This window comes from Miniopterus schreibersii (assembly GCF_964146895.1).
Source record: "Miniopterus schreibersii genome assembly, chromosome: 17".
Taxonomy (NCBI): Eukaryota; Metazoa; Chordata; class Mammalia; order Chiroptera; family Miniopteridae; genus Miniopterus; species Miniopterus schreibersii.
The window spans coordinates 5,649,488-5,676,042 of NC_138117.1; the positions used below are offsets into that span (position 1 = coordinate 5,649,488).

Consider the following 26,555-nt stretch of genomic DNA (forward strand, 5'->3'; position numbering starts at 1 on the left):
CGAAATTATTTTGTTGTATTTCTGTTAACTTCATGGATAAGAAAGAAGAATTATATTAAACTGAGTCAATAGGCATTTATATACAAAACTTTTAATAGACTTTTGGGGTAAAGTTTGTCATTAGTTAATATATCTTTTGAAAAATTTGCAACATTTATGTCTCTATATGGTTTCTCTAAGGGAAATATGTTGATATTTAGGAGGAAAACATTAGAATTCATTGTTCAGTTTGAATTTGAAGAATGTATGGAATTAATTTGTGGTTCATATTTTGGTCAGAAAATAAGGTCATGTTTCTACATTAGCATTCTGAACAGTTGATAACAATCCAACAAAAATCATGCCAAATTAAATGTAACATTTAAAAAATAATGTTGAAAATTGTTCTTGTAATGTTTGAGTTCTTTTAATCAATTAATTGCTTTTTCTCTACAATAATTGTAGACAGCTGAAAGGTGATCAAGTTTAAAATATTCAGTTTTACTTACGCATCTTAGATTGTAGAACTGTACTTGAAAAACAGCAACATGTGTGTACCAGTTCTGGAAGCATCCAAGAACTAAGGGCTGATATTATATAAAAATCTTTATTATAAAAAATGAGAATAATTAGTTGATTCTCAGTATAAAGAGAATATCATACTTAAAATGATAACTTTTTGGTTCAATAAATTCTATTTGACTAAGTAAAATATATTTGTTTTTTTAAAAGACTATGATCTTTGACTTTACATTTAAGTTTGAAGAATATATATCTGTTTCACAAGAATAAGGGGCACTGAATCATTAGCATCCATGGGCAGAATACCCTTTTAAAAAAGAACATCTTTATTTTTGGAGTAGTTTTAGACTTACAGAAAAGTTGCAAAGATAGTACAGAAAATTCACATATACTTCTTACACAGTTCCCCGATTGTTAACCTCTCACATTTTCACAGTACATTTGTCAAACCTAGGACACCAGCATTAGTGCATTGCTGTTAAATTCCAGACTTTAATTGAATTTCATAATGTCCTTTTTCTGTTACATGGTCCAAACCAGGGTACCGCATTGCATTTAGAAAAATACCTTTTAAAATAATTTTAATTATCTAATTTTTTGGATACATACAAATAATGTGTTGTAAGCTTCTGGGGAACAAGAATTTTTTTTCTCTTGGCAGTATTGAGATTAGTACTTGTTATCTAGCAGACACTAAGTATTTGTTGCATGTTTGAATGAATCTGTGAGAAATACTGTAAGACATGTATTTTGAAGATAAACACCTATGAACCTACTTCCTTCATAGAACTAGAGTTTTATTGAATCTATTTGTGTTTCCTCACAGCTTTCATTTTGATTACAGATAGGGAGAAATCTTGGAAATGATTAAAATAAACCTGGTTGAATATGTTAGTGAATAGAAAATGAATTGAGGTTAAAATATATGTAAAACTTTGGCAGAATATATGTACCACTTTCTGACTATGGGACTGTTATAGGTGCACAGCTTTCACCGTTTAAAGCAGTATTGTTAAGAAAAGGGAGTTAAATAAATATAAGGTGTATAGGTATTTAAATTATCTATATGAGCTTAGACTAGCATATTCAACCTTTATACCATGGATAATCAGTTACAGCTGTTTTTCTTGCACCTGTTTTCTTGCTTAATAATTAAATTTCCCGAATCTTAAAATTGGCCTTGTTTCCATCAGTTCATCAGAATAATGACAGTTTATTGCCATTTAATATTAATTTGACATACTTAATATTCTTTTGTTGTTTCTTAGCTCACTGAAATGCAAGCGGAAAGTAGTTATTATAGTCCTCAGAAAGTAACATCTAAAGAAGTATTGTGTTGGGAACAAGAAGGAACCACAGTTGAGGTAATCTCTCAATATTTAACATATATTTAAAAAATCTTTTGACAGTTCCTAAAGTTAATATTTAATAAATACTGGTTTTAATTATAAGTGGTATGTTTAAAATATAGTTATAGTTTTATATTTCTGTTTTATTGGTTAGTAGTATTGGTTGAAATAATAATTTTTTAAACAAAGATTTTACTGTAATATGCAACATTATTTTTTCATTTAACTTGTGTGTGCTCATATGTATGTGTGCATTAATGTTCATGAAATGCCAGTTGTTGAGATTATAAAGGTTTGAGGATGCAGGAACAAGTAAGAAGTTTCTTACTTTAATAGGATTTATGATCTGAGGAGAATAAATTTAGAAAGGCCATATCCTAAAGATGTTTTGACTGATTTAGAAATTCTACCAGGAAAGCCTGTGACATTTTTCTGAAATTCAGGTTTTTGGTTCTAATGTTCCCTTTCCTCTTATAGGCCCTTATGATGGGAGAGCCTTTCTTTGATTGCCAGATTGGTTTTGTAGGTTGCAGAGCCATGTGCCTTAAAGGAATTATGGGTGTTAAAGATTTTGAAGAGACTATGAATAGGAGTGAAACTGTAAGTCAAAATCTTCCCTTTCCCTGCTTTTTTTGGATAGCATGCAGGGATAATGAAGTGCTTATTGAAGTGTTTAACCATACCAAAAAATCTGTTAGACTACATATATCTTTGGCTAGAGAGGAACTTGACTGTTTTCCCCTGTAAGAAATTATAGAGCTCAGGGGAATTTAGAAAGTTGGTAGCACTTAACACCTGGACAGTAGCTCCAAATACTTTCCAATTCATAAATGTTTCTTCTTTCTTGTTTATGGCAGCTACTTGGAGTTCCTTTTTGGTTTGTTAAAATGTTCTTTGCCAAAATAGGCAGTGAAAATAGGGACAAGCATTCCTTGTCTTTTTACAGGACTTCAAGTTGTAGAGATTTCTGTTGACTACTGAATGGGTGTTATAAAACCAAGGCTTTATTTTCTTAAATGGTCTAATGATTTTTCCTCCTGCTAAAAAATTTTTCATTTATATTCAGGAAGCCTGTTTCTTCATTTGTGGTGAAAATTTGAGTATGAAAGGTTTTACGTACCTTACAAATTCACTGTTTGATTACCGAAGCCCAGAAAATAATGGTACTCGTGCAGAATTTATCTTGGATGCAGCTCATCATAAGGTCAGAGAATATATATTTGAGCCAAAATCCAGGCTGTGTTTGGGTGGACATCTTAATTGAATACTTGTTATTGCCATCTTTCTTCTCATATAATATATTCTGAATGCTATTTGTTTAATAAGACATTTAGAATGTTTCCATCCAGCTTCTATAGCTAGAGAAGTTTGAGGAGTTCACAGACATCTCTACTTTTATATAGTGTGCACCCGCCACAGTTAGTTTGTCCACTCATTATTGTTAAAATAGTCATGGAGGAAACATATAGAAGTATCTCTTTTAATTTCAGTTGCTTTTGAGTTGTAGAATTAATGGGAAGAGATGAAGCATTTCATGTATTACTATGTATATTTCTAAGTATTGTTTGAATTTTTCATATAGGATTATATTAATGTATTTTTATTAAGTTTAAATTTTAATAAATTTAAAAATCCAAAAAAGTTGTCTGAAGATTAGTATAATAGAATAGGTAATTTACATTTAACCTTTTTCACTACAGATTCACTTTTATTGTTGAAAGCAAAGAATTTAATTTAGATCTGCATAATTAACATACTTTTAAAATATTTTAGTTTATCTTTAGTATTTAAATTGTTTCGTATAACTGTACTGAAATATTTAAGGATGAACTATTTGAGGGTGTACATTATTAGACAGTTTTGTGATGGTGATAAAGGTCAAGAGTGTACTGTCCTCCATTATAGGTATTCATTAACCAGACATTATTGATAGTGTTAAAAATGTCTAGTAGAATTATGGATACACTTTTGTGTGGTTTGTAACTGAGGTAGAATTACCTTTCTTAGAAGTGAATTCTTTGGATAACCCCTTTTTTTTCGGTAATCCTTTGAGTTGACACACTTTCTATGTAAGGATATGTGTCTGATTCTTCACCTATCAGGTTTTAAACTCAAAAGTCTCCTCTATTTAACATGTTTTCTGTTTGCTTTGCTCTGTTGGCAGGAGACTTACACCGAGATAGCTGGAATGCAAAGGTTCGGGGCTTTCTACATGGATTACCTCTATACAGTGGAGAACAACAGTGGCAGAGGTACTGGGTTCTTTGCTTTATGTTTGCTTTTCCTCCAGCTTCATCGGAAGCAGTTGGTCCTCTGTTACATGCGATTTACCTTCTGTTACTTTGGGGAATGGTTGAATTTTAATGTCATGCCAGTTTTCTTAGATTCTTGACATTTTTAATCCATTCTTTGTGAAGCCGATTGAAACTCATGGACACAGACAACAGGGTGGTGATTGTGAGGTTGCGGGGGAAGGAGGGTTGCTGCAGGTGGAGGATGGCATAGAGGAGATAAATGGTGATGGAAAAAATAAAATGAAAAGACATTTTATTTTATCCTTTCATTATTTTTTTTAACATATCTTTATTGATTTCAGAGAGAGGAAAGGAGGGGGAGAGAGAGAGATAGAAACATCAGTGATGAGAGAGTCATTGATTGGCTGCCTAGCCGGCAACCCTGGCATGTGCCCTGACTGGGAATCGAACCCCGATCTCCTGGATCCTAGGTCGATGCTCAACCGCTGAGCCATGCCTGGCCGGGTGAAAAGACATTTTATATAATCAGCTAGAATTAGTTCTCATTTGTACCAAATACTAAAAATTTGATACATTAAATTTCATATTACATTAAGTTGACAGAAATAGTAAATATTTTCTTTTCTGTATTAAGTACATTTTGAAGGTTACATACGTCTTCTAAAGAATAGTTTTTTTGTTTGAAGCAGAAAAGTAGAAATAAATTCTTCTAGAAACTATGGACACATAGTGTTTTAATACTACATTTTAAATTCTTATTCTAATTGGATTATGCTAGCAGTCAGATGTTCTTGAAAATTTAACCATTTGATACTTATGTGCACATCAGTATATGATGATGTGCTTATTATTCTAGTCTTTTTTCATGTTGAAAACTTAGTGAAAATAGGTTCACCATGTTTTTGGTTAGTTTTTCATATTTAAGAAAATGATTTCTATGTATTAGGTGGTAAGTTAGATACTATGAATACAAAGAAGACCAAGACATTTCTTCAGAAACCAATAGGTAGTATTTTAGCTATGCACTTAAATAAATGATTATAATATATCACATAAAGAATACTAGTGTAAACAGAGAACTAAGAGAGATCCACGTAAATGACCACTTTTGTCTTTGGGGTTGAAGACTTCACAGAGGAGTTTATCTTGAAGGATCATTAAGTTTTCTTAAATAAAACAAGAAAGAGCGAGCAGTAATTTTCTGCTTCCTCCCCTCGTAATGGATTTCTAGATGTTGGTGTTCTCATTGATCAAACCTTGGGTTCACTTTGTTTCCTAAACTCTCTCCGAAGTAATCTCATTCTTTTCCATGGATTTAAGTATATTTTGTTGATACCCATATTGTATTTTTAGTCCAAACATCTTTTATTTCCCTCTCAATTTTATTTGTATTGGTTTTCGGTATACAGTTGAGTGGTTAGACAATCATATACTTAACATACTTTCCCTTCTTTAAGGTTTAGAATTAAATATCCAATGCATACTTGACATTTTCACTTCTGTCTCAAAAATATCTCAAAACCGAATTATGTCCAAAATTGAATTATTGATATCCTCATTACCGCCCCTACTGCCTACTGCTTCTCCCTGTTTTCTGTCTTCTCTTCTTTTAGAAGACAGCCTTGGTTTTCCTTTAGTATATGGGCAGACAAGGGTTTGAGAAACTTGGATTCTGCACCATGGAGCCATAATAATTTTATTCTGGAAAGAATTCAAAGCAGTTACTACCTATTGTTCACTTTCATGGTCATTATAAAACTGTCAAGATATCCTGTGAACATATAATTTTAAACAGTCTAATTTTCAGTGAAATTCTTAGATTAAAATAGTGGTGAAATGTAGCTTCCTCCATTCCCCCTTCTTAGTCAACATAATGGTATTGTGTACAGAATTACTGGATATAAGCAATTAGATTTTAAAGAATAATTTTCTAAGAATGACCATTTAAATTTTATAGCACTTCTTATAACATAAATAGATAACAGGAATAATTTTTTTGAATCAGTTGTTTTTTGGTGATAATATCTTCTCATCTGCATAGAGAAAATTATAGATCAGCAAGATTCTGTATATGCAGCTGATGTGAGAATTGGTTTTCAGGCATTTACCTAATAATTAAAAAGATGAGAGAGGAGTAATATTAAAATGTATAGGTGGTATATTTGATTGATGCTGAAAATAGTAATATAAAATTTGGCTTCTTTTAGGTTCTGCAAATCAACAAGACTTTCCTTTGGGAAAAAGTGAAGATTTGGGAATAGTTGAGGAGAAGTCTACCAAAACCCTTGTTATAGGTCCTCTTGATTTTCGCTTGGATAGCAGTGCAGTTCATAGAATTTTGAAAATGATTGTTTGTGCCTTGGAACATGAATATGAACCATATAGCAGGTTAAAACCAGGTTTGTTTTTATCTTAATTTTGAATCTCTTGCCAGTTGATTTGAATTATTTTATAATCTAGTTTTTTTGTATTTTGCTAACTCACCCTTTTTAGTAAATTTTGCCTATCTGACTTTCATGTACTTAGTTGTTAATTTAAAGAATAAACTTGTGCCTAGTTGTTGAGCGATGACCCATGCACCAGAAAGTCATGGCTCAATTCCAGGTCAGGGCACATGACTGGGTTGTAGGCTCTAGCCCCAGTAGGGGGCATGCAGGAGCAGCCAGATCAATGACTCTCTCATCATTGATGTTTCTGTCTCTTTCTCCCTCTCTAAAATCAATAAAACATATTTAAAAAAAAAGATCATCAACAAAATAGTGCCAGAATACACAGAATGTTAACTAGCTTTTGATAGGATTTTTGGCTATTTGGATATACTGTCTTTTGCTTGTTCAAGGCTTTTCTGGCTTTTTTCTATTGAATTGTTTGTTTATTATTGACATTTAGGGGGTTTAAAATTTTTTATTTTTAATATGCTGTGGGTACAAGTTCTTTGTGTAGATATTTATGTCTATCTGTGTATCTGTTTATCTGACAAATATTTTCTCCCAGTCTGTGGCTTGCTTTTACATTATCTTAATGGTGTTTTATGAATAAAAGAGATTGGGAATTTCTTTAAAATATTAAAAAAAATTTAAAATAAAAATGTAATAAAAACAGTCATAACACTGAAAAAAATTAAAGTTTTATATAGCAAAGACAAATGTTTATATTCTAGAGTAATTTAATTTATATTTATTAAAGGTAACACATTATTTAATTACTTTATCATTGAAAAGAAAAATAGAATTTGAATTTAAAATTTGGGTAGCCAATTAATTTTTCAATTATTTAAGAAAATTAATTATTTGAAAAATAATTTTTTATTGAATTTTTATTATTTCATTTTAGATATTAAGGATGAAAAGGAAATAATACTGAATTTGGAAGAAGTGGCATCTTTGGAGGACTATATTCCTACTCGACATACAAGTATTACTCTCCTCAAATGTACTTGCACAATTTTCATGGCTGAGTTCAACTTGCTGGATCATTTGCTACCTGTCATTATGGGAGAAAAGGTATATTTTGTGATTTACTACTTGTTTTTCCATATATGCATATTTGTTGGCCCTGTGATATTGTAAGAGGAAGACGATTAAGTAAAAGAATATTTGCTTATATAATTATCCATGAAGTTCAAGCAATGTAACTATGATTGTTTTTTCTTAGAGAGTAATTTATATTTAAATTAAATAAACTCAAGCTAAGGCTGTATAAGGAAATCTTGGAGAGCATGAATCTAGAAGTCAGACCATACCCTAGATATATTTTTCAAGTGGGCTGACAGATTCAGCCGGGTAAAGACACAACAAGCCCAGATATTCAGGTAGTTTATTACTTACAGAGACAGCAAAAGCAACTCAGTAATTGTGTCAGCTTGCCATTCCTCTTTGAGGATAACCCTGAAACCAGAGGGCCAAATGACATGTAACATACATGGTTGGGTACCCAGTTGATAGGATTCAGTTCTACACTGCGGCTAAGCAGTTGTGTAGCCTACAGGTGTACTCTTACAAGGGGTAGGTGGAAAGCCCCTTATTTCACTTGAATGAGGCTGATGAGAACATTTTCATAGTAGTCTCCCTAAGATTAGGTGAGTGAGAAATGGTCTTTTAGCAGCTCCTTACAAGACCTCCAATTGTCCCCTGTTCTGAGAGTATCATAGGATGTTCTACCAAGGGTTAGCTCTGCTGAGGTTAAGCTTTGCCTGTGTGGTCTACATGGGTTTGAGTAAGACTGTCAGGGTGCTGGCAAGAGCAGTTCCCCTGTAGTACCTAACTTCTAGAATTACTTTGAATGTTTGGTGAGATAATGCATGTAAACCATTTTGTACATATTAGGAACCCAGTGATTACTACTGTTACTGCTAATGAGGACTTTTAGATGTTTAATATTTTTTTAGGTCAATATACAATGTATTGCTTTCTGAGTTTGCCACATGCATAGAAGAGAAGGTATTTGTTATCTTTAAGTTATTATTTTTTGCTTATATTTCTTTTGATGTCTACATAATGATGATTATAGAAATGAAAACTATCCTAACTTTAAGAACTTTTGGAAGTATGGCAGGGAATTGACTATGATGCAGTAGTTTCATTTTGCGCTCTATTGGCTACTCATAATTAATGTGTTGCTAGGTAAAGAGATAGCCTGAGGAAAATTTCAATGGAGAAGATTAAAATATGTTGGTATTAAACATGAACTTTAAAGTAACTATGATTAATAAGTTCAAGAAAAAGGCAAAAGGTGGAAGATTTCAAAAGAAACCTTAGTCCATAAAAAAACAGCAACCACCAAATGAAATTCTAGAACTGAAAATTATGACACAATTTAGAAGTAAAAGGATGGAAAAAGATATATTATTTAAAAGCTAATCAAAGGGAAGATAGTGTGGCTAATTTAATATCAGCAAATGTAGAGCTTAAGACAAGAAAAATTATTAAAGAGAAGCACTTCATAATGATAAAAGTGTCAACTCAAAGAATAAAAACCAGATAATTCTCACGTTATGTTGAATGAAAGCAGGCAGACACGAACATATACTCTATGATTCTATTTATATGAAGTTTAAGAACAGACAAAACTATTCTATGATGATTGAAGTGAGAATATTGGTTACCTCTGGTGGGTTTCAGTATCACCTGAGAAGGAACATAAGAGTTTTTTGAGGTACTTGAAGTGTCTGGTGGCTACAGTTGTAAAAAATTGTTGAGCTCCACACTTAAGATTTATGTGCTTTACTGTATGTTATATCTCGATAATTCAAAATAAAGTCACTTAAAAATAAAGTAATTGCTTGATAGGTGGTGGTTTAAAAATTATGATTATTAGTGAGCCAAAAACCAGGATTTTAGATTCAATTTAGTCAATTTTAATTACAGTGGTTCTCAGTAATGGCACTGTTGATTTTTCGAACTAGAGAAGTATTAAGTAGCACTTACCATCTTTAGCCAATGGCTACTAAATGCCAGTACTACTTCCCAATTATTGTGACAATGAAAGGCAGACAAAACAAAACAGTGAAACTGCTCTTCCCACATTTTTTCACATACCTCTGGGTAGAAGGTTATACTGTTCCTCTTGAGAACTGCGGTGTGGCATTATAAGGAAGTAAGTTCTAGGACTGGAAGGGCTTGTTTGCCAATCGGTGAATATTCTGAACATTTTGAAACTTACATGCATTTATTGTGAAGCTTAGAAAGGTTCTGTAACACTGAAAATATTAAGCCCGTCTTGAGATTCTTAGGACGTTATAAGCCTTTAGTGTATGTATTATTAGTAGATATGATATGGATTAGAAAATTTTCTGCTCTGCAAACTTTGTGTATTATAAGTATCTTTGAAACTGTGAAGTATTCCACTTAGTCCCTTAAATATCTAAATGTGAATAAAGGGAAAGAAGATAAAAGGTGACTGGCTCTGGGATATCTAGGAAATTTTTTTTGGAATGATTGGGCTTAGGAAATGTACTGAGACACATGGTGGCACTATTACAGTTGATTGAAAAAATAAAAAGCTTTAATTAAAAGGGCAGTGATAATTTTGCAGTAAATATGCATTTTTTGAAATCTGTACATACTTAAAATATGTAGAAGTTTTCGTATTTTTAAAAAATTTATCTTTGTTGTTGAAAGTATTACAGGTGTCCCATTTCCCCACCCCCCATTGGCCCCTCCTCCTCCCTCTCACCCCTCCCCAAGCCTTCACCCCATTATTGTCTGTGTCCATGGGTTATGCATATGCATAGAACTTCTTTGGTTAATCTCTTCCCAGCCCTCACCTCCTTCCCTTTTCCCTCTGAGATACAACAGTCTGTTGCAGGCTTCAATATCTTGGGTCTATTTTGTGTTTGGTTTTGATAAGAGAGTCCCGTAGAAAGGTATCATTTCGAGGTTGATTTGATAGCACTGCAAAATGTGCTAGTTTGAGGCTTGTATAGAGAGAGACATTGCACATTAGTCTGTTACCCTGAAATATAAAGTGAACACTATTATTTTTCCAGAGCTCAAGTAACTTCATGAATACTACAAACTTCCAGTCTCTTCGGCCTTTGCCATCTGTTCGGATATTGGTGGATAAAATTAATCTGGAACATTCTGTGCCGATGTATGCTGAGCGTTTGGTGCATACGGTCAGCAGCCTTACTCAGCCTTCTGATGACCTGCTTCATTATTGCTATGCACACTGCTACCTTAAGGTATGGAACGTGAATTTTCTTCTTTATTGGTATCTGGTGGCTTTGGGAGAATGAAATAAATCTCTCTTTTTTTTTTTAAGTTGTAATTTCACAGAATTAGTACCTTGTAAGATGAAATTTAAATAAGATATGACAGATACATTCATTATTCAATATAATTAAGAAGCATAAGAAATAAAAGTATACCTGTTGCAAAGATATTTCTTCAATTATTTGAGATTAATACCTTAATGTTTGTAAGATAATTATAATTTTTGAAGATTTTATGTATCGATGATGATATTTGTAAGCAATGTGAAAGAGCATTTAGTTTATAATGGTGCTCTAAGAGACTCATGATTTCTTTGAGGGGAACATTTATGTGAGACAATGTTTTATTAGGAGAGTTTTAACACATTTGTGTTTTAGTCACTTTCCTCTTATTGAATTCATATTAATTTCTTGATGTGGAAGGAAAACTTTTTTGATTCTTAAAATCAAGTTAAGTTATGTAAAGTTAATTATTGGAGGCTTTGTTCAGCTCCTACATATTCTTTTTTGTGTGTAAATGAATAATACATACCAGTATAAGTAATGCAAAAAGATAAATTCAAATGTTGATCAGTAATGTTTTTGCTAAGCACACACAGATGTATAGTCTAAGTAGAGATAGCATATACCTAACTAAATTCTGTTTTATGGTCTAAAGTGGGTGGGGAACCTTTTTTCTGCCAAGGGCCATTTGGATATTTTTAACATCATTTGCGGGCCATACAAAATTATCAACTTAAAAATTAGCTATGAAGAAACCTCCTAGATTTATTGAATTTCGAGTCCTGCCTGTGGTTGCCATGGCAGGACCAGATCAAATGATTCAACTCTCGGGCTGGTCATTCCCCACACCTGATCTAAAGGAAACTATACAAAGTTGAATTCAAGTAGAAGTACTAAACTTAACATAATATCCTCTAGGTCCATCCATGTTGTTGCAAATGGCAAGACTTCGTTTTTATGGCTGAGTAATATTCCATTGATATACAGGGGCAGGCAAAAGTAGGGTTACAGATGTGAGTATGCGAAACAGAGTTCTTGTATTATTATTTATTATTTCATTATTTGTATTACAACTGTAAACCTACTTTTGTACCACATCTTCTTTATGCTTTTGTCTATTGATGGACACTTAGGTTGCTTCCATATATTGTTTATTGTAAATGTTGCAATGAATGTAGGGATGCATATATCTTTTTGAATAAGCAAAACAGAAACAAACTCATAGATACAGGTAACAAATTGATGGCCGGTTTCTAGATGGGAGGGTGGTTGGGAGAGTGGGTGAAAAAAGTGAAAGGCATTAAGAAGTACAAATTACCAGTTATAAAAATAGTCATGGGGATGTAAAATACCACATAGGGAATATAGTCAATAATATTGTAATAACTATGTATGGTGTCAGATGGGTACTAGTCTATTGGGGTAATTGCTTGGTAAAGTATATAAATGTCTAATCACTATGTTGTATACTTGAAACTAATATAATATTGTAAAACTATAATGAGAAAACTAATAAAAAAATAAAATAAAAAGTGAAAAAAAGAACAGGTACTAAAAATGTACTAAGTTTTATGTAAAGTGCTAAAAAACTAGTGGACTCCAAAAATAGACTCCTGACTATTGATTCATGTTTATTGTTTGATGATTTAAAGTTCTTAAATATTTGCATATTTGTAAATTTAAAAGAAACCAATTTAAAGATACTAGTTTTAGATCACCTCCAAGTGTATTTTAGATGTTACAATTTGACTGTTTTTAAACTATGTAGAGTAGAAGAACTTGTTTTCCTAGCTGTCTGTGCAACGCCCATTTTTATGAGGCTGGAGGAGGCTCCACACCCTTGATGGAGGAGCCACAGTGTCATGTTGCAGTGTGATTCTTTGGGGGTCATTATTATAATGATTTATCACTGACTTATGTCATGTGGAGAGTAGCAGAAGGTTATTTTGGAAAGTTATATATATATATATTATTTTATATTTGTCCTTTTAAAATTAATTACCACAATTCACTGGGGCGTATGGTTTTCTAAAATATTGGTACAACTTGAATATCAGATTATAATGTTAAGAATACTTGCTTTGTTTTGTTGAAACAGGTCTAATTTTAGGCAGTTCATTAATCTTTTCAAGGTATTCTACTTATATAGGTTTCATTAATTTGGTAAATATTAAGTTCTTTCTATATTGCAGACATTCAGCATTAAAAATGAATAAGGCATGCCCTGTCCTCAGAGAAAATGATCATCAAAGACATTGGTCACCAATATGGTTATCATCCACACTAACATAAAAGTTATGGGAATAGTGCTTTACTGCTATTGTTCATATGTTAAAATACCAGTTAAGTTTCCAGGATAATGTAAAAGTTAGTTATAATGCAGCCCAGGTAAAGTTATGTTTTGGGAAATGGTCTTTTGCTGCACATGCTGTCTAGTTGTCTTCTGTATTTGGTTAGTTTCATTGCCATTATGATGGATAAGTTAAATGCGGCAGGAAGCTAGGTGTCGGTAGAGTGGGAATAGTGTAATATATGTAGAAAAACTTTTCATTAGTATTAAGAATATCGAATACTTTTAAAAAGCCTTGAGTCTTGAATATTTCATTGCATTTTTGATGCTTCCTCAATGGTCTAGTACATTTTTAAAATTTCAGGGTTTGATGGAGTTAGTTTATATGACTAGTTGGAACTGACTCAAAGTACTGCTTTGTTATACAGTTTATTAGCAATTCATGTTACTTGGGATGATTACTACATATAACCTTTGAGGAAGTTTTCAAAGCTTAATTTTCACTATTATAGTGTTAAAATAAGAATTTTCACAAAGTTAATGCAAGCACTGCCACTGCCTACCATTCCAGAACTTTACTTGAAAAAGAAACCCTCTATCCATTAGTGTTCATTCCCCATTTACTATTGTCTTCTTGCTGTTAATCTACTTTTTGTCTCTATGTATTGGCCTATACTGGACATTTCATGTAAGTGGAATCATATAAGGTCTTTCGTGACTTTTTTTCACTTAGCATAATGTTTTCAAGGTTCATCACATTGTACCATGTATCAGTACATTATTCTTTTTTTATAGCTGAATAATAATATTACATTGTATGTATGTATATTTCCTTCAGCTAAAATTTCTATTAGTATTTACACTTACGTTTTTATATAGTCTTAACTGCTTCAGACTGTTGCCATGTTCAATATTTTTATTCCATTTCTGAATATATGAATTATCCTTGGTGAAAGCAGCCTAATTCATACTGTGCTGATTTTCCTTTTTCTAGATGAAGTATTTGTAATCTTGGTCAAAGGTTGTTGACAAGTTACTAGGTTATGTGGGCATTGTAAGTCTATGCATCTTATTGCTGTAATTTAAAGGAGAGTTGAAAATTGGTTATATTGAAATAATTACTTTTTATGTGGTAGATAGGCCCTCTTTCATTATAATTTATACTTGTTTGAATGTTCTTTTAGAAGCATCTCTGGACAACATGTAAACTTATTAGTAAAAGCTTCAAAAAACTTAAAAGAATAGTATGTAGTTTCTCGCAGTTCTACAAGTAGCCAGCAGGGGATCTCCTCTACACCCAGTTTCCATCTCAGCACAGTTAATGATAGTGTGTCTGTGATTATACTGTTGGAGCATTTTATAGAAAATGAGAAAGTGGCTTGAGAGAGTTCTTAGCTGGATATAGATAATCTAATGTGATAAAATATTATCCTTAGGCACACTCTAGAAATATTTGGAGGTTGAGCATTTTTTACTAATCATGTTTTGTAATTAGTGGTCTTAATAATTATAAATTTCATAATTCTTTAAATAATGTGCCTTTCAGAAGAAGTTGAAATGCTGAAATTGCACAGTGCCCAGAATTTCTTTGTAGACAGTGGTGCTCAGAATAAGTCTTCAAGGGAAATAACTTCATTTTTAAAGTTGATCATTTAAGTGCTAGAAACATGTTTTTTTCTTCTTCTCAATTCTGTATTTTTTCCACTTAATAGCAGGGCTTAGAGGAATTACTAGATATATCACTCTCATTTTCCTTGATAATAAATTAAATAGGTAGGTCCTTTGAAATGCAGGTTTCTCTGACAGTATATAATTCTAACTAATGTCTTATTTCCATAAAATTATTTTGTTCCTTGAAAACTCACTTTAGAGGAAAGGATTTGATATTGTAAGTTTGATGAAGGATAAGGGCATAATAGCTTTTTGAAACCATTTGGAAGTAGCTTAATACTTTCTAAGAAATTGATCACTGGTTTATGTTCATTACATGAAAGTATTTTATTTTGAAAATTAGTTATTAAGAATTTTTAAACCTGTTTTACTATAGAACCTAGCATTTATTGTTAATCCTAGAGATAGGAAAGTTCATGCTTTTTATAAACCCAAGAACTAAAAAATAATAATGAGAAATAAATGTTGGGGTTAAGCTGCTTTTACCTGTTGTTGGAAAAGAGTAACTCTTTGTTTTGTATCCCTGTGTGTCAGTATTTCCTATTTGAGATGTTTATCTTTTACCTGATTGGAAATAATTGGAGCAGAAATATCATATTTAGTTCTCTGCAATGTTTCCTGTAAAATGTGATGTTATATTGATTTTTCCCACTAAGGCAAATATAGTGTTTAGAAATTTTAGGGAATGCTTATAAAATTTTTGAGTGTGATCTGCTCCTTTTAAATATAAACATAAGAAGAATGATTTATGTTCCAAATTTCCTGGGTGAAAAATCTCAGCCCAACAATTATTTTCGATTGTTGAAGGCAAAATGCATTATTAAGATTTTGATGTAGTTCATCTTCTTTTAGGCACAAAATGATATTGATAGTAATTTGTTACTGTTAATATCTACAATGTGCACAATGTAGTCAGTTGTTTATATTAATAGAAAATATGTGCATTTTAGCAGATAATAAAACACTAAATGAGAATTATATGTAGAAGTAAAATGTCAGACTTAAAATTAGTCAAAAAAGAAAAGGGATATGAAAGAAATAACTGTATATTTAAATTTCTTAATTCTGACTTAGTTAATGTTAAATTGAAAGAAAATGTTGATGTTTGGGAAGTGGAAAAAGACATTGGAACATATTTAGTGTGCAGCTGTTGTAGAGCAAATTGAAACTGACGTATTTCATCCTGTGCTTATTAAAACTTTGTCTCTGTGAACATTTGGATCTTTTCTTTTTGTTTTCAGATATTTGGTTTCCAGGCAGGACTGACGTCTTTGGATTGTAGGGGATCTTACTGCCTACCTGTACCAATTATCCCCTCTTTCAGCACTGCTCTCTATGGTAAACTTCTGAAACTACCCACATGCTGGTAAGTATTATGTTAAAATGTGGTTTATGGTAATTTTAATTTACTACCTTAGGAGGGGGAAAAACAGTTGAATCTGTTTTATGTCAGTGTGTTGATTTTATGCAAAAACCTTAGAAAAATATCTGAAGTTAAACTTTTACTGAGACACTAACAGTCTCTTTAGTATCTTAAGTGTATTAGGTTATAATATCTTTTGTGGTAGTGCTAACTGTTGTTGGGGTTATAACTTAATCCATGTTGGAGCTGTAGTAAAATGTAGCTGCTTCATAATAGGAACTGCAAGAGCAAATACTCTTTTTTTCCTCTTTGAGAGGATACAGACAGAGATTAAAGAAAAAGTTGCATATTAATATTAAGGCCAAAGTATTTATCACAATAACAATTTTATGTGTATTCATAGCCACTGAGAAAAGTATACCCATTGCATACATTTAAAATATTTGACATATATATGTGTAATCACTGCATTTGGAAGAAATTGACTTTAGCCCTTATCATCATTTAGCATCGAGGTCACATTTCCCTAAATTCAAAGAGACTTACAAAAAGAAAGCCAATAGTTACTAATCATAACCTTTTTTTTTTTTTTACTTGAAAGCAGAACTTTATATTAAAGAAATAATTGTCTAAATATATGAAATAAGGTTTAAATATATGAAATTATATTCTAGTGAAATATTTCTACATTTTAAAATTGAGATTATTTCGATTATTTGGAATATATCTTTGCTTTCTCATCCTAACTAGTAAGCTTATTTTTACAGGATGATTTTCAGATAGTTATTTTGAAAAGCAACATAACTATCAGAAAGTAGATATTTTTTCTACCTAAAATACTTTATTTGCTGATAATGTTTCTCAGTAATATATAACTTTTAGAATGAAATTTGTAAAGTAAATGTTCATGTTTTCAAAAGAATTTACTATTGATCCAGAAATTTAAAAATACAGAAATTGCAGTTAAGTTTTGGAACCAGTTCTTCTGTTAAATGAAAGCATTATTAAATGATTATTCTTACTTTCACTTGATAAATTTAGATTTTGTGCTTAGTCATTCATATTCCTCATACATTATTTATTATGTTGTTTAGAGGTACACTTTTAAACTTTTTGTGTATACATAGCATGTTGCATTTGAGTCAGGCTTTTATATTCTGATTTATTAAGAAATACTGTGTGATATGTCCCAGTTGATATGTTGCTATAACTTCAATAGATATTTGTGAATATTGTTTTCTCAGTTATGTGATTTATTATTCATAACACTGAAATTTTATTAGAAACACAGTGCAGTTTACTATAGAAAATGCTTAACGTTTTAAAATAAAAAGCCAAAATTTCCAAAATGCATTATAGCCTTTATATGAAAAATATTGAATATTTAAGTAGGCAAGATTTATTTTAAGGATGTATAGGCCTTACTATAAATATTGTCGATGTGATTTAAAATACGTCTGCTGACATCTAAAAGAAAATATTCCAATTTAATACTAAAAGCATGAGCTCACAGAGTGCAAATATTTACTTGGATATGATTTGCCTTTTTTGTAGTTAAGACCACTTCTCATTATTTCAGTGATATTTTTGATATGCTTTAGAGAAGTATATTGCTTTGAAATAATTTCTTTGAATTTTTTTCCTTAATAAATAGAAATTAAACTATAAGTAATCTACTGTTGGCAACTCTAAGTTGAAAGTAATAAACACAGATCTTAATAAATTGAGATATATCTTAGTTAAGTGAAGTGAATAAAATACCAGACAAAATACATCAAGTAGTGCTTGAATTAAATCAAAATCATATGAGAACTAAGAGTTTTATTTAACTCATGCAACGAGTGAGGAATTTTTTAATAAGACACCTCGGTTATGTCATTAAATGTCAACTCTGTTCCCATTCATGGTCTCTTCCTTCCTCAAATTATACACCCTGCTTTCATTTGGATTTTTAAAATTCACATTTCAGTTTCTGAAAATACATATATGATGCTGTGTATATATTTCATTCAACAATGAGAGGAGCATATTTACCACAGGCCACAGCTTTTGAAATAAGGACTTTTTATAGCACATTGAAAAATTTTAGTTGATGTGTTAGAGTTAGCATTGTAAATCAGCAAAATAGTCTATACTTTTTCTTTAAAAATATTTTTAATTTCAGTGTTTAATGGTGTATGAAGTTTCAGGCTAATTACCATTTACTTTAATTAGGTTTGCTAATAAAGATGTGATTTATTTTTCTCTCATTTAAATGTTTCTATTTTAGCCTCAGTGAGCAAGCTATTAGTAAACTCCAGTTTCTTAGAATTTATTTTTTTAAAAATATTTTGTCTTTCATTCTGTATTCCATAATTTCCAAACATAAGAATAAACTTTTAACATAATTCTTTTCCTTATTGTTTTACATCAGGTTAACATTTACTTTTTTTTAATCCCTTAGAATAGATTGAAATATGTAGGATATGGTGGGAAAGACACAATGATCAATGATATTTTTTGAGAGAAATATTGAGCGATTAATTTTAATTTTAATTTACGTCTTTAAAAAAAGACTTTCTCTGTGAATTTGACTGCTCCAGGTACTTCATGCAAGTGGAATCATTCAGTATTTTTCCTTTTGTGTTTGGCTTATTTCACTTAGCATGAAGCTTCAAGACTTACCCTGCTGTAGCATATACTAGAACCCCCCCCTCCTCTGTCCCTCCCTTCCTCTAATAGGTGTTAATTAGGGAGGCAGGGACTGAGGGAGGGAGGCCTTTCCTCTCCTCCCTTCTCCCCTCCCCTCCATGTTCTTTCCTTTTCTTCCTTATTTTATTCTTTTTAAGTTTGAATAATATTCCATTGTATGTTTATAACACATTTTGTTTATCCATTCATTTCTTATGAATATTTGGGTGGTTTCACCTTTTAGTACTGTGAAAAATGCTGCTATGAACATGGGTGTACAAATATTTGTTTGAGGCCCTGCTTTCAGTTCTTTGGTTATATACCTAGCAGTGCAATTGCTGATTCATATGGTAATTGTATGTTTAATTTTTTGAGACTGTCATTCTGTTTTCCATAGAAGGCTCCATCATTTTATATTTCCACCAGCAATGCGCAAGTGTTCCAATTTCTCTACATCCTTACCAACACTTGTTACTTTCAGTTTTTTTATAATAGCCATCCTAATGAATATGAAATGGTACCTCACTGTGGTTTTGATTCGCATTTCTCTAATGATTACTAATGTTGAGTATCTCTTCAAGTGCTTAATGGCCATTTATATATCTCCTTTTGAGAAATATATATTCAAGTCCTTTGCCCTGTTTTAAATTGTATTGTTTTAGTTGAGTTGTTGGTGTTTCTTAGATGGTCTGTGTATTAACCCCCTTTTTATATTTGTGATTTGGAAGTTTTTCCTCCAGTTCTTTGGGACCACCTGGCCTTTTTAATGTTAAGTCTTTCTTAACCTAACTCCAAAGCCAGAAACTGAGTATACTTCTTTCTCATTGTTTGCTTTTTGTTTGAAATAGCTATCCTTTACATCGGGCACAGTGTTTCTTAAAAATTTGTATAGTTTGAGCAAGTGAAAACTTGTGCATATTAGGAATAGTTCTACTTATTTTTGTAAGTAGGAGAAAGAGTTGAGTTTGTTAGAATTCTTTGGGTTGTTTACAGTTTTTTTTATATGTTTTTATTGATTTCAGAGAGAGGAAGGGATAGGGAGAGATAGAAACATCAATGATGAGTCATTGATCGGCTCCCTCCTTCACGCCCCCGACTGGGGATGGAGCCTGCAACCCGGGCATGTGCCCTGATTGGGAATCGAACCACAGTTGCCTGGATCCTAGGTTGATGCTCAACTGCTGAGCTATGCCTGCTGGGCTGTTGTTTACAATTTTATCTTCATAGTAGTTTTTGCTCTTACAGTTTACACACGGGGGTAAGGTCTGGCCCTGCCAAGGCAACCGCAGGCAGGGCCAGACCTCAAAATTCAATAAATTTAGGAGCTTTTTTCATAGCTAATTTTTAAGTTGATAATTTTGTATGGCCCTCGAATGATGTTATAAATATTCAAATGGCCCTTGGCAGGAAAAAGATTCCCCATGACAGGGATGGCTGACTTTTAACAGATTGTTTTTCTGTAGGAAGATTTTATAACTTTCTACACCAGGGAGATCTTTTCCTGTTTAATTTTCTTCTCATTTTAAACATGTTCTAAAGATACATACCTGTTGCACTCTTCAAAAGATGGAGTGCTTGACAGTCTTTAGATTATAGAGCAGTTCATTACTGCCAACTAAAACAAAATTAAAGCTAATGAACAACCAATTAAATAAACAAATGACCATTTATTTGGTTTCTTCTTTGCTGAATAGGCTTCAGGAGGACATACGAGGTTTTAGAAACAGGAAGATTGGGGTCTTAGTACCTATTTTTAACATGATTCGTAAACACCTCATGGTTCCCATACATCTGGGCACGTGTACACACACACACACACACACACACACACACCCGTGTACATGTGTTTTGAAATCCATAAACATGTTGGCTTCTTCACCTTTTTACTATTTGTAATAGTGTTTATTAATTTTGGAAAACATGAGTTTTTTTTAAAAGTGGTAATACTAAAGGAATCCAAAATGATTTTTTGAGCATTAGTCATTAAAAATACTACCATAGGGTTAGTGCTCATTGCTATTCAGTTTGAAATCTAAGAGAATAATGAACTATAGTTCTTTGGTGTATTAAGTGGTAAGTCATTTCAGCCAAGGCACTTATTTTGATTACAAGATTATTTCTGTCATGATAGATGTTAACATTATTTTAACAGTATGAATGAAATAATATATTTTAACAAATCAAGCAGATACGAACACAGTTCTGTGTATGATCACAGAGCTAGATATTTCAGAATAGACTGGGATTTGTATCTTAGTCTCTGAAAAGTTGAGTGTTGTTTGCTTTTTAGCTCTGTCAAATCCCTTTGAAACTGACATACATTGCTGGTGTAGGTTTCTATTTCACAGATAGATGAATCAAAGTATGATTCATTCATAAAGATTCAAACTCATTAAAATGTGTGAAGGACTTCTGAAATTGTGATCTTATTTCAATCAAATAGATCTGTAGTACTTAAATATTTATATGTCTTTTAAATAAGTTTAGGGTAGTTGAGAGTGAGAAATACAGCAATCATCATTTGTCTTTGGCTTAATTCATATATTCATTTTGTGTCTGAATTTGAATTTCCTTTAAAAAAATGCTCCTTTTGCCCATCTAAAGTTTCATATTGGACACTTAAGAATGTGCTATCTTGTGAGACCTGAAGGGTGGGGTGTTAAGTACAGATTTTACTGCCTTAAAAGAAACAAAATATGCATGCTTGCTTTATTTTATGTCATTAGCTTACACATTAGAGTGGTTAAGCATGATCACAATGAAAATACTTCATTTTGATCAATTTCTTCATTATATCATGTTGTCAAATTTGATTCAGAAAGTTCTTAGTGTAAACTGTTCTCATACTAGCTTTCTCTTTTGATTTGGGTAATGTGTTGAAATATTTTTTTCTGCTTTTGTATTGTAATAACTCCCTTTGTAGCAAATTAGCTCAGTTTAAACCACACTTCTTAAAGTAAATGGTTGGTTTAGTCTTATTAGTACTAAAGTGTGATCATTTTATTTGAGCTCTAATCTCATGTCAGGCGTAAAACAGTGGAGCACATGCCAGGTGGCTCTGTGCGTGATGTAACAGCCTTCCACCCTATGGAATTCTGTGTTGTGTGTGACTTGGGGCACACTTGCCCTGTCTTGTTACTGAAACCATCTTTCCACTATTAACCAAGCATTTCCTTGCATACTTGTTAGAACCCTTATTTTTTTTGTTCACACTTTCTGTTTTTGTCTTCTACTTACTTTTCCTACTGACTACTAACTTTTTAACAGGACTGAATCTTCTCTTGTATCTTTATGGGGATGATTAAAGCAGGGAAAGACAACCAGGATAGACAGCAAGCATATTTTCTTTAATTTTGTGAACAACATTCCCCAGTTTTATTTTTTTCAAGCTCTAGTGAGCTTTTCCACTATATTTGTCTGCCTTTTTGCACACTTGAGATTGTTATTTGTTCATTCATTCAGATCTATTCCGTAGATATGCGATGAATGCCCGTTAAGTGCCAAACACTTTGCAGGGCCCTGCCTGGAGATGCCCCAGGAAACAACACAGGCAAGATACCTGATCTCACTGCAGTGGAAGTTAGGAAAAGGGTGTGTAAGGAGAGAAAACTGCTCTAAGAGGCAGTGTATATTGTCTTTTAAAATCTAATTATGAAATTATCCTTTTAGCTGGTCTTCGGTCTTGGAAGATGTTTACATATTTTTTTATTATATAATATTTTTGAGTTATCAATATTTTTCTATTTAATTTTTAAAAGTTATTTTTATTTGAAGTGAAAACCGTCTAATTAGTAGTGGAGCAGACAGTGATAGGAATTGAAAGATAGGTTCCTACAGATAAATGAAAACTCATTGAATAAATAAATTATATATATTATTGTTTTATTTTGCAGTTTTTAAAAAAAATTATCCTCACCCGAGGAGTGAGGATATTTTTTCCATTACTCTTCAGAGAGAGTGGAAGGGAAGGATGGGGGGGGGAGAGAGACACACACATTGACGGGTTGCCTCCCGCGTGTGACCTGACTGGGGGCAGAGAGGGAACCCACAATCCAGGTTATGTGCCCTTGACTGCGAATCAAACCCGAAACCCTTTGGTGTGCAGGCCAACGCTCTGACCAATGAGCCACACCTGCCAGGGCTAGAGAGGTGTTTTTAATCGCCAGCTGACTTACATGTCTACAAGCCAGGTTTTTGTTTTTTTTTTAAACATATTTTTATTGATTTCAGAGAGAGGAAAGGAGAGGGAGAGAGAGAGATAGAAACATCAATGATGAGAGAGTCATTGATTGAGCCCGCAACCCGAGCATGTGCCCTGACTGGGAATCGGACCTGGATTGCCTGGATCTTAGGTCGATGCTCAACCGCTGAGTCACGCCTGGCCGGGCTGGTTTGTTTTTAGAAGGTAGTTCTAATTATGTCCTTCCCCTGCCTAAAATACTTTGCTTCTCAGAGGTTTTACTGTAAAAATTAAAATCTTTAAAACATTCTGTGATGCTCTCCAAATCTGGCCCCTTTTTGGCTGTCTAGATTCATCTGATTATTTTTCCTCCCCATCCTCTCCCACTTTAAAAAAATTTTTTTTATTCTCATATGAGGATATGTCTTTTTATTGATTCTAGAGAGAGAGGAAGGGCGGGGGAGAGAGAGAAACATTGATGTGAGAGAGAAACATTGATTGGTTGACACCTGTATGTGCCTGGACGGGATGGAACCTGCAGCCTTTAGGTGTACGGGATGACACTCCAACCAACTGAGCCACCTGGCCAGGGCCTCTCCTACCTTTTTGCTCTTTTTCAGTTTGTTTTCTTTCAACCTAGTCTTTCACCATATTGTTTCACTAGTCCTAGCCTAAATAGTCTTTATTCACCCCTCACATATTGGCCCAATTGTTATTTTCTCTGATTAAATCACATCCTTCTAATAAGTGTGGGATATTGTTCCTGTTTTTCACTGTACTTTTCATAGAAATAATTTTAGTCTAGTTGATTATTTAATAACATTCCTAATTTTTAAAAAGAAACTTAAGTTCCATAAGGACCATCTCTTTTTTCTGTGGAGGACATTTCAAAACTTTGAATGTATGGTAGGCACAAGAGAATATTTTTTGACATACAGCTGGTCATTTTTTCCCAGTGATTCTAGTATTATTTTGTTGTCTGATTGATTTAGATTGTATGCTTTTTTGACAGCCAAGTCTGTTTCCTTTTTATTTATGTAACTCATGTAAAATATGCTCTGGGCCAAAGGAAAAACCAATGACTTTAATGAATGACTGAAATGGAACTAAAATTATAGCGATTTTCCTAATCAGAATTGTCAAGGTTCTATTTGAATGTTACTAATCGTATATATAAAATATATTGCATAAATATACTTTATTTCTCTCTTTTTCCCCGAGAAGTTAAACATTTTTATTTAAGTAGATGAATAACTTGTTTAGCAGGTGATGAGACTAATGAAGAGACAGCATTTGCTTCTTTTGTATTTTGTTTGTTTGTTACCACCCATACTTGGAGTGGAGGCTTTAGTCATATACACATACATATCCATTAAAATTATACCTGTATCTCTGAATGCGTAAAATCAATAGACAGAGGACTATGGGTGTATATGCTAAACTCTTAAAAAGTGGTTATCTGTGGGGAGTGGAGTGGGGTCAGAAGGAGAAAAGTAGAGCTGATTTTTTTTTTTAATATATCTTTATTGAGTTCAGAGAGAGGGAGGAAAAGGGAGAGAAAGAGATAGAAACATCAATGATGAGAGAGTCATTGATCGGCTGCCTCCTGCACGCCCCCAACTGGGGATTGAGCCTGCAACCTGAGCATGTGCCATAACCGGAAATTGAACTGTGATCTCCTGGATCCTAGGTTGATACTCAACCGCTGAGCCATGCCCAGCTGGGCAAGTAGAGCTGATTCAACCGTTTCTTGTACTTATCATTTAAGTAAAAACTTTTTTCATTTAAGTATTGATGTTTAAATTAAAGAGTCATTGTATACAGAACTAAATATAAATTTCTTAGCTGTTAAAACTGCTTTCATTTCTAAGTTGAGTTAGTGAAGTTTTGTACTCATTTTATTTTGGAAAAAGTGATCTAATCTTATTTTACTGTACAGGATATGAGTAATAACAAAAATACATTTTTGGAACCAATTTGTAAGGTTCAAACTTTGCATTTGGGGATTCTATATAAATCTTTAGATCCAGCTGTTGCTGAGGCTATTCTTTCAATTGCTATGAGGTGTGTTGATTTTAAAGGAATGGATGGCTGTTCTTCAGGTTTATTTAGGGCAAAAATTTTATGGTATTCCTATGAACGTGAATGGATTGTATAAGTTAATTCCTTTACATCGAGTAGTAAGAACCACTTCCACATTTTTATTTAAAAATTTGAAGAAAGAATTTTCTTTATAGAAATGCTATATTGGTCCAGAAATTTCACCAGCTTTGTATTATAATGTCAGCAGATGGTACAAGTAGAATCTTTTAAAATATTTGTTAATTAGGGCATATTAATTTTTGGTCTTTGCTACTACACGATCAAGACCTGCATGTTTCTATTTCCTTAAATTTATCCTGGAGTTTGTCCAAGTTTAGTTTTAATGAGTTGTTTATCCCACTAGTTACATTAGGATTTATTTTCCCCTAGAGAGTAATGTTTACATTGATAGTTTTTAAACCTATTCTGTAAAATGAACATATGTTCAGACTAGGACTTAGGGATATGTGAAGTAGCCATTTGTTAAATAAATTATTTTCACCAACTTAACTGTTAAAATGTAGGTTTAGTGATATTAAAAAAAAGGTAAACTCAGAAGTTGTTAGATACCTTTTGTATAAATTTTATTGAGCTGTTTTATTTTAAACAAAGTTTAAATTGCGGTGGCATAACTCACAAGGAAAATTATACTTTTATTGTGCATTTTCATTGACATTTTAATGAGCCCCCCCCCAAAGCTTTAAAAAAGCTGTAAAAGCTATCGATTTGTTTAAAAACCTCTGAAGCAAATATGGTATAATATTATGGTTTAATCAATTGGGTTTATGAAGTGGATACATTTGTGTTCATTTCCTATATTTGTTAGCCTGTTAGAAATATTTCACAATTGACAAAAGCAAAAGAGAAAAAAACCCTCTTCATTGATACTGTTATACAAACAGCAGGTACATTATATAAATTACCATCTATTGCCAAATAATTTTAAAATAGTTTATTTTAGTTCCAATGCTACTGGAGTGCTTAACAGACATATAATAAAATGTACTTTTATTTGTAGTTGGTTACAGCTGGAAAATAAAACAAATCACAAAAACATGTCCTATGTGTATGATATAACTTACTTGTTTATTATTGAATTCTGGCTTTTGTACAAAGTGAATTATTTCCTTTGATGTTGAATTAAGTTGAATCTGAAGGAGGGAATTGCCCCCTACCCTTGGGCATTATTAAAATGTAGAATAAATTAATCTTTTAAAATTTGCATATGTTTAAGTTTTTATTTAAGTCTATGTTATCCATTTGGGAACTATTTTATGTGACATATGATGGCTTGAAAGTTAGAGTACCATATACAGTAGCTGAATTTGTTATGAAATAGTAAAGCCCCACTTGTAAAAAGAATCCCAACTCTAATTTTGCCTTATAAATAAATATTGCTGTGGTTATAAGAACATAGCTCTTGCTACACCATAGGACTTCTCAAATACCACAGTGTATCTGGCTGAAGACAGAGTAGCT

General features: G+C 32.4%; 1 protein-coding gene across 8 annotated transcripts in view; it reads left to right on the plus strand.

The window, feature by feature from the left end:
• VPS13B (vacuolar protein sorting 13 homolog B) overlaps nt 1-26,555 on the plus strand; it is a 454,815-nt gene that overhangs the window by 35,390 nt on the left and 392,870 nt on the right. For all 8 annotated transcript variants that reach the window (XM_081116979.1, XM_081116977.1, XM_081116974.1 and 5 more), the window contains exons 9-16: nt 1,770-1,865; nt 2,328-2,450; nt 2,917-3,054; nt 4,015-4,102; nt 6,313-6,504; nt 7,439-7,608; nt 10,593-10,787; nt 16,023-16,147. In XM_081116979.1, the coding sequence (XP_080973105.1) occupies nt 1,770-1,865; nt 2,328-2,450; nt 2,917-3,054; nt 4,015-4,102; nt 6,313-6,504; nt 7,439-7,608; nt 10,593-10,787; nt 16,023-16,147 (1,127 nt within the window). The remainder of the gene's footprint in view (nt 1-1,769; nt 1,866-2,327; nt 2,451-2,916; nt 3,055-4,014; nt 4,103-6,312; nt 6,505-7,438; nt 7,609-10,592; nt 10,788-16,022; nt 16,148-26,555) is intronic.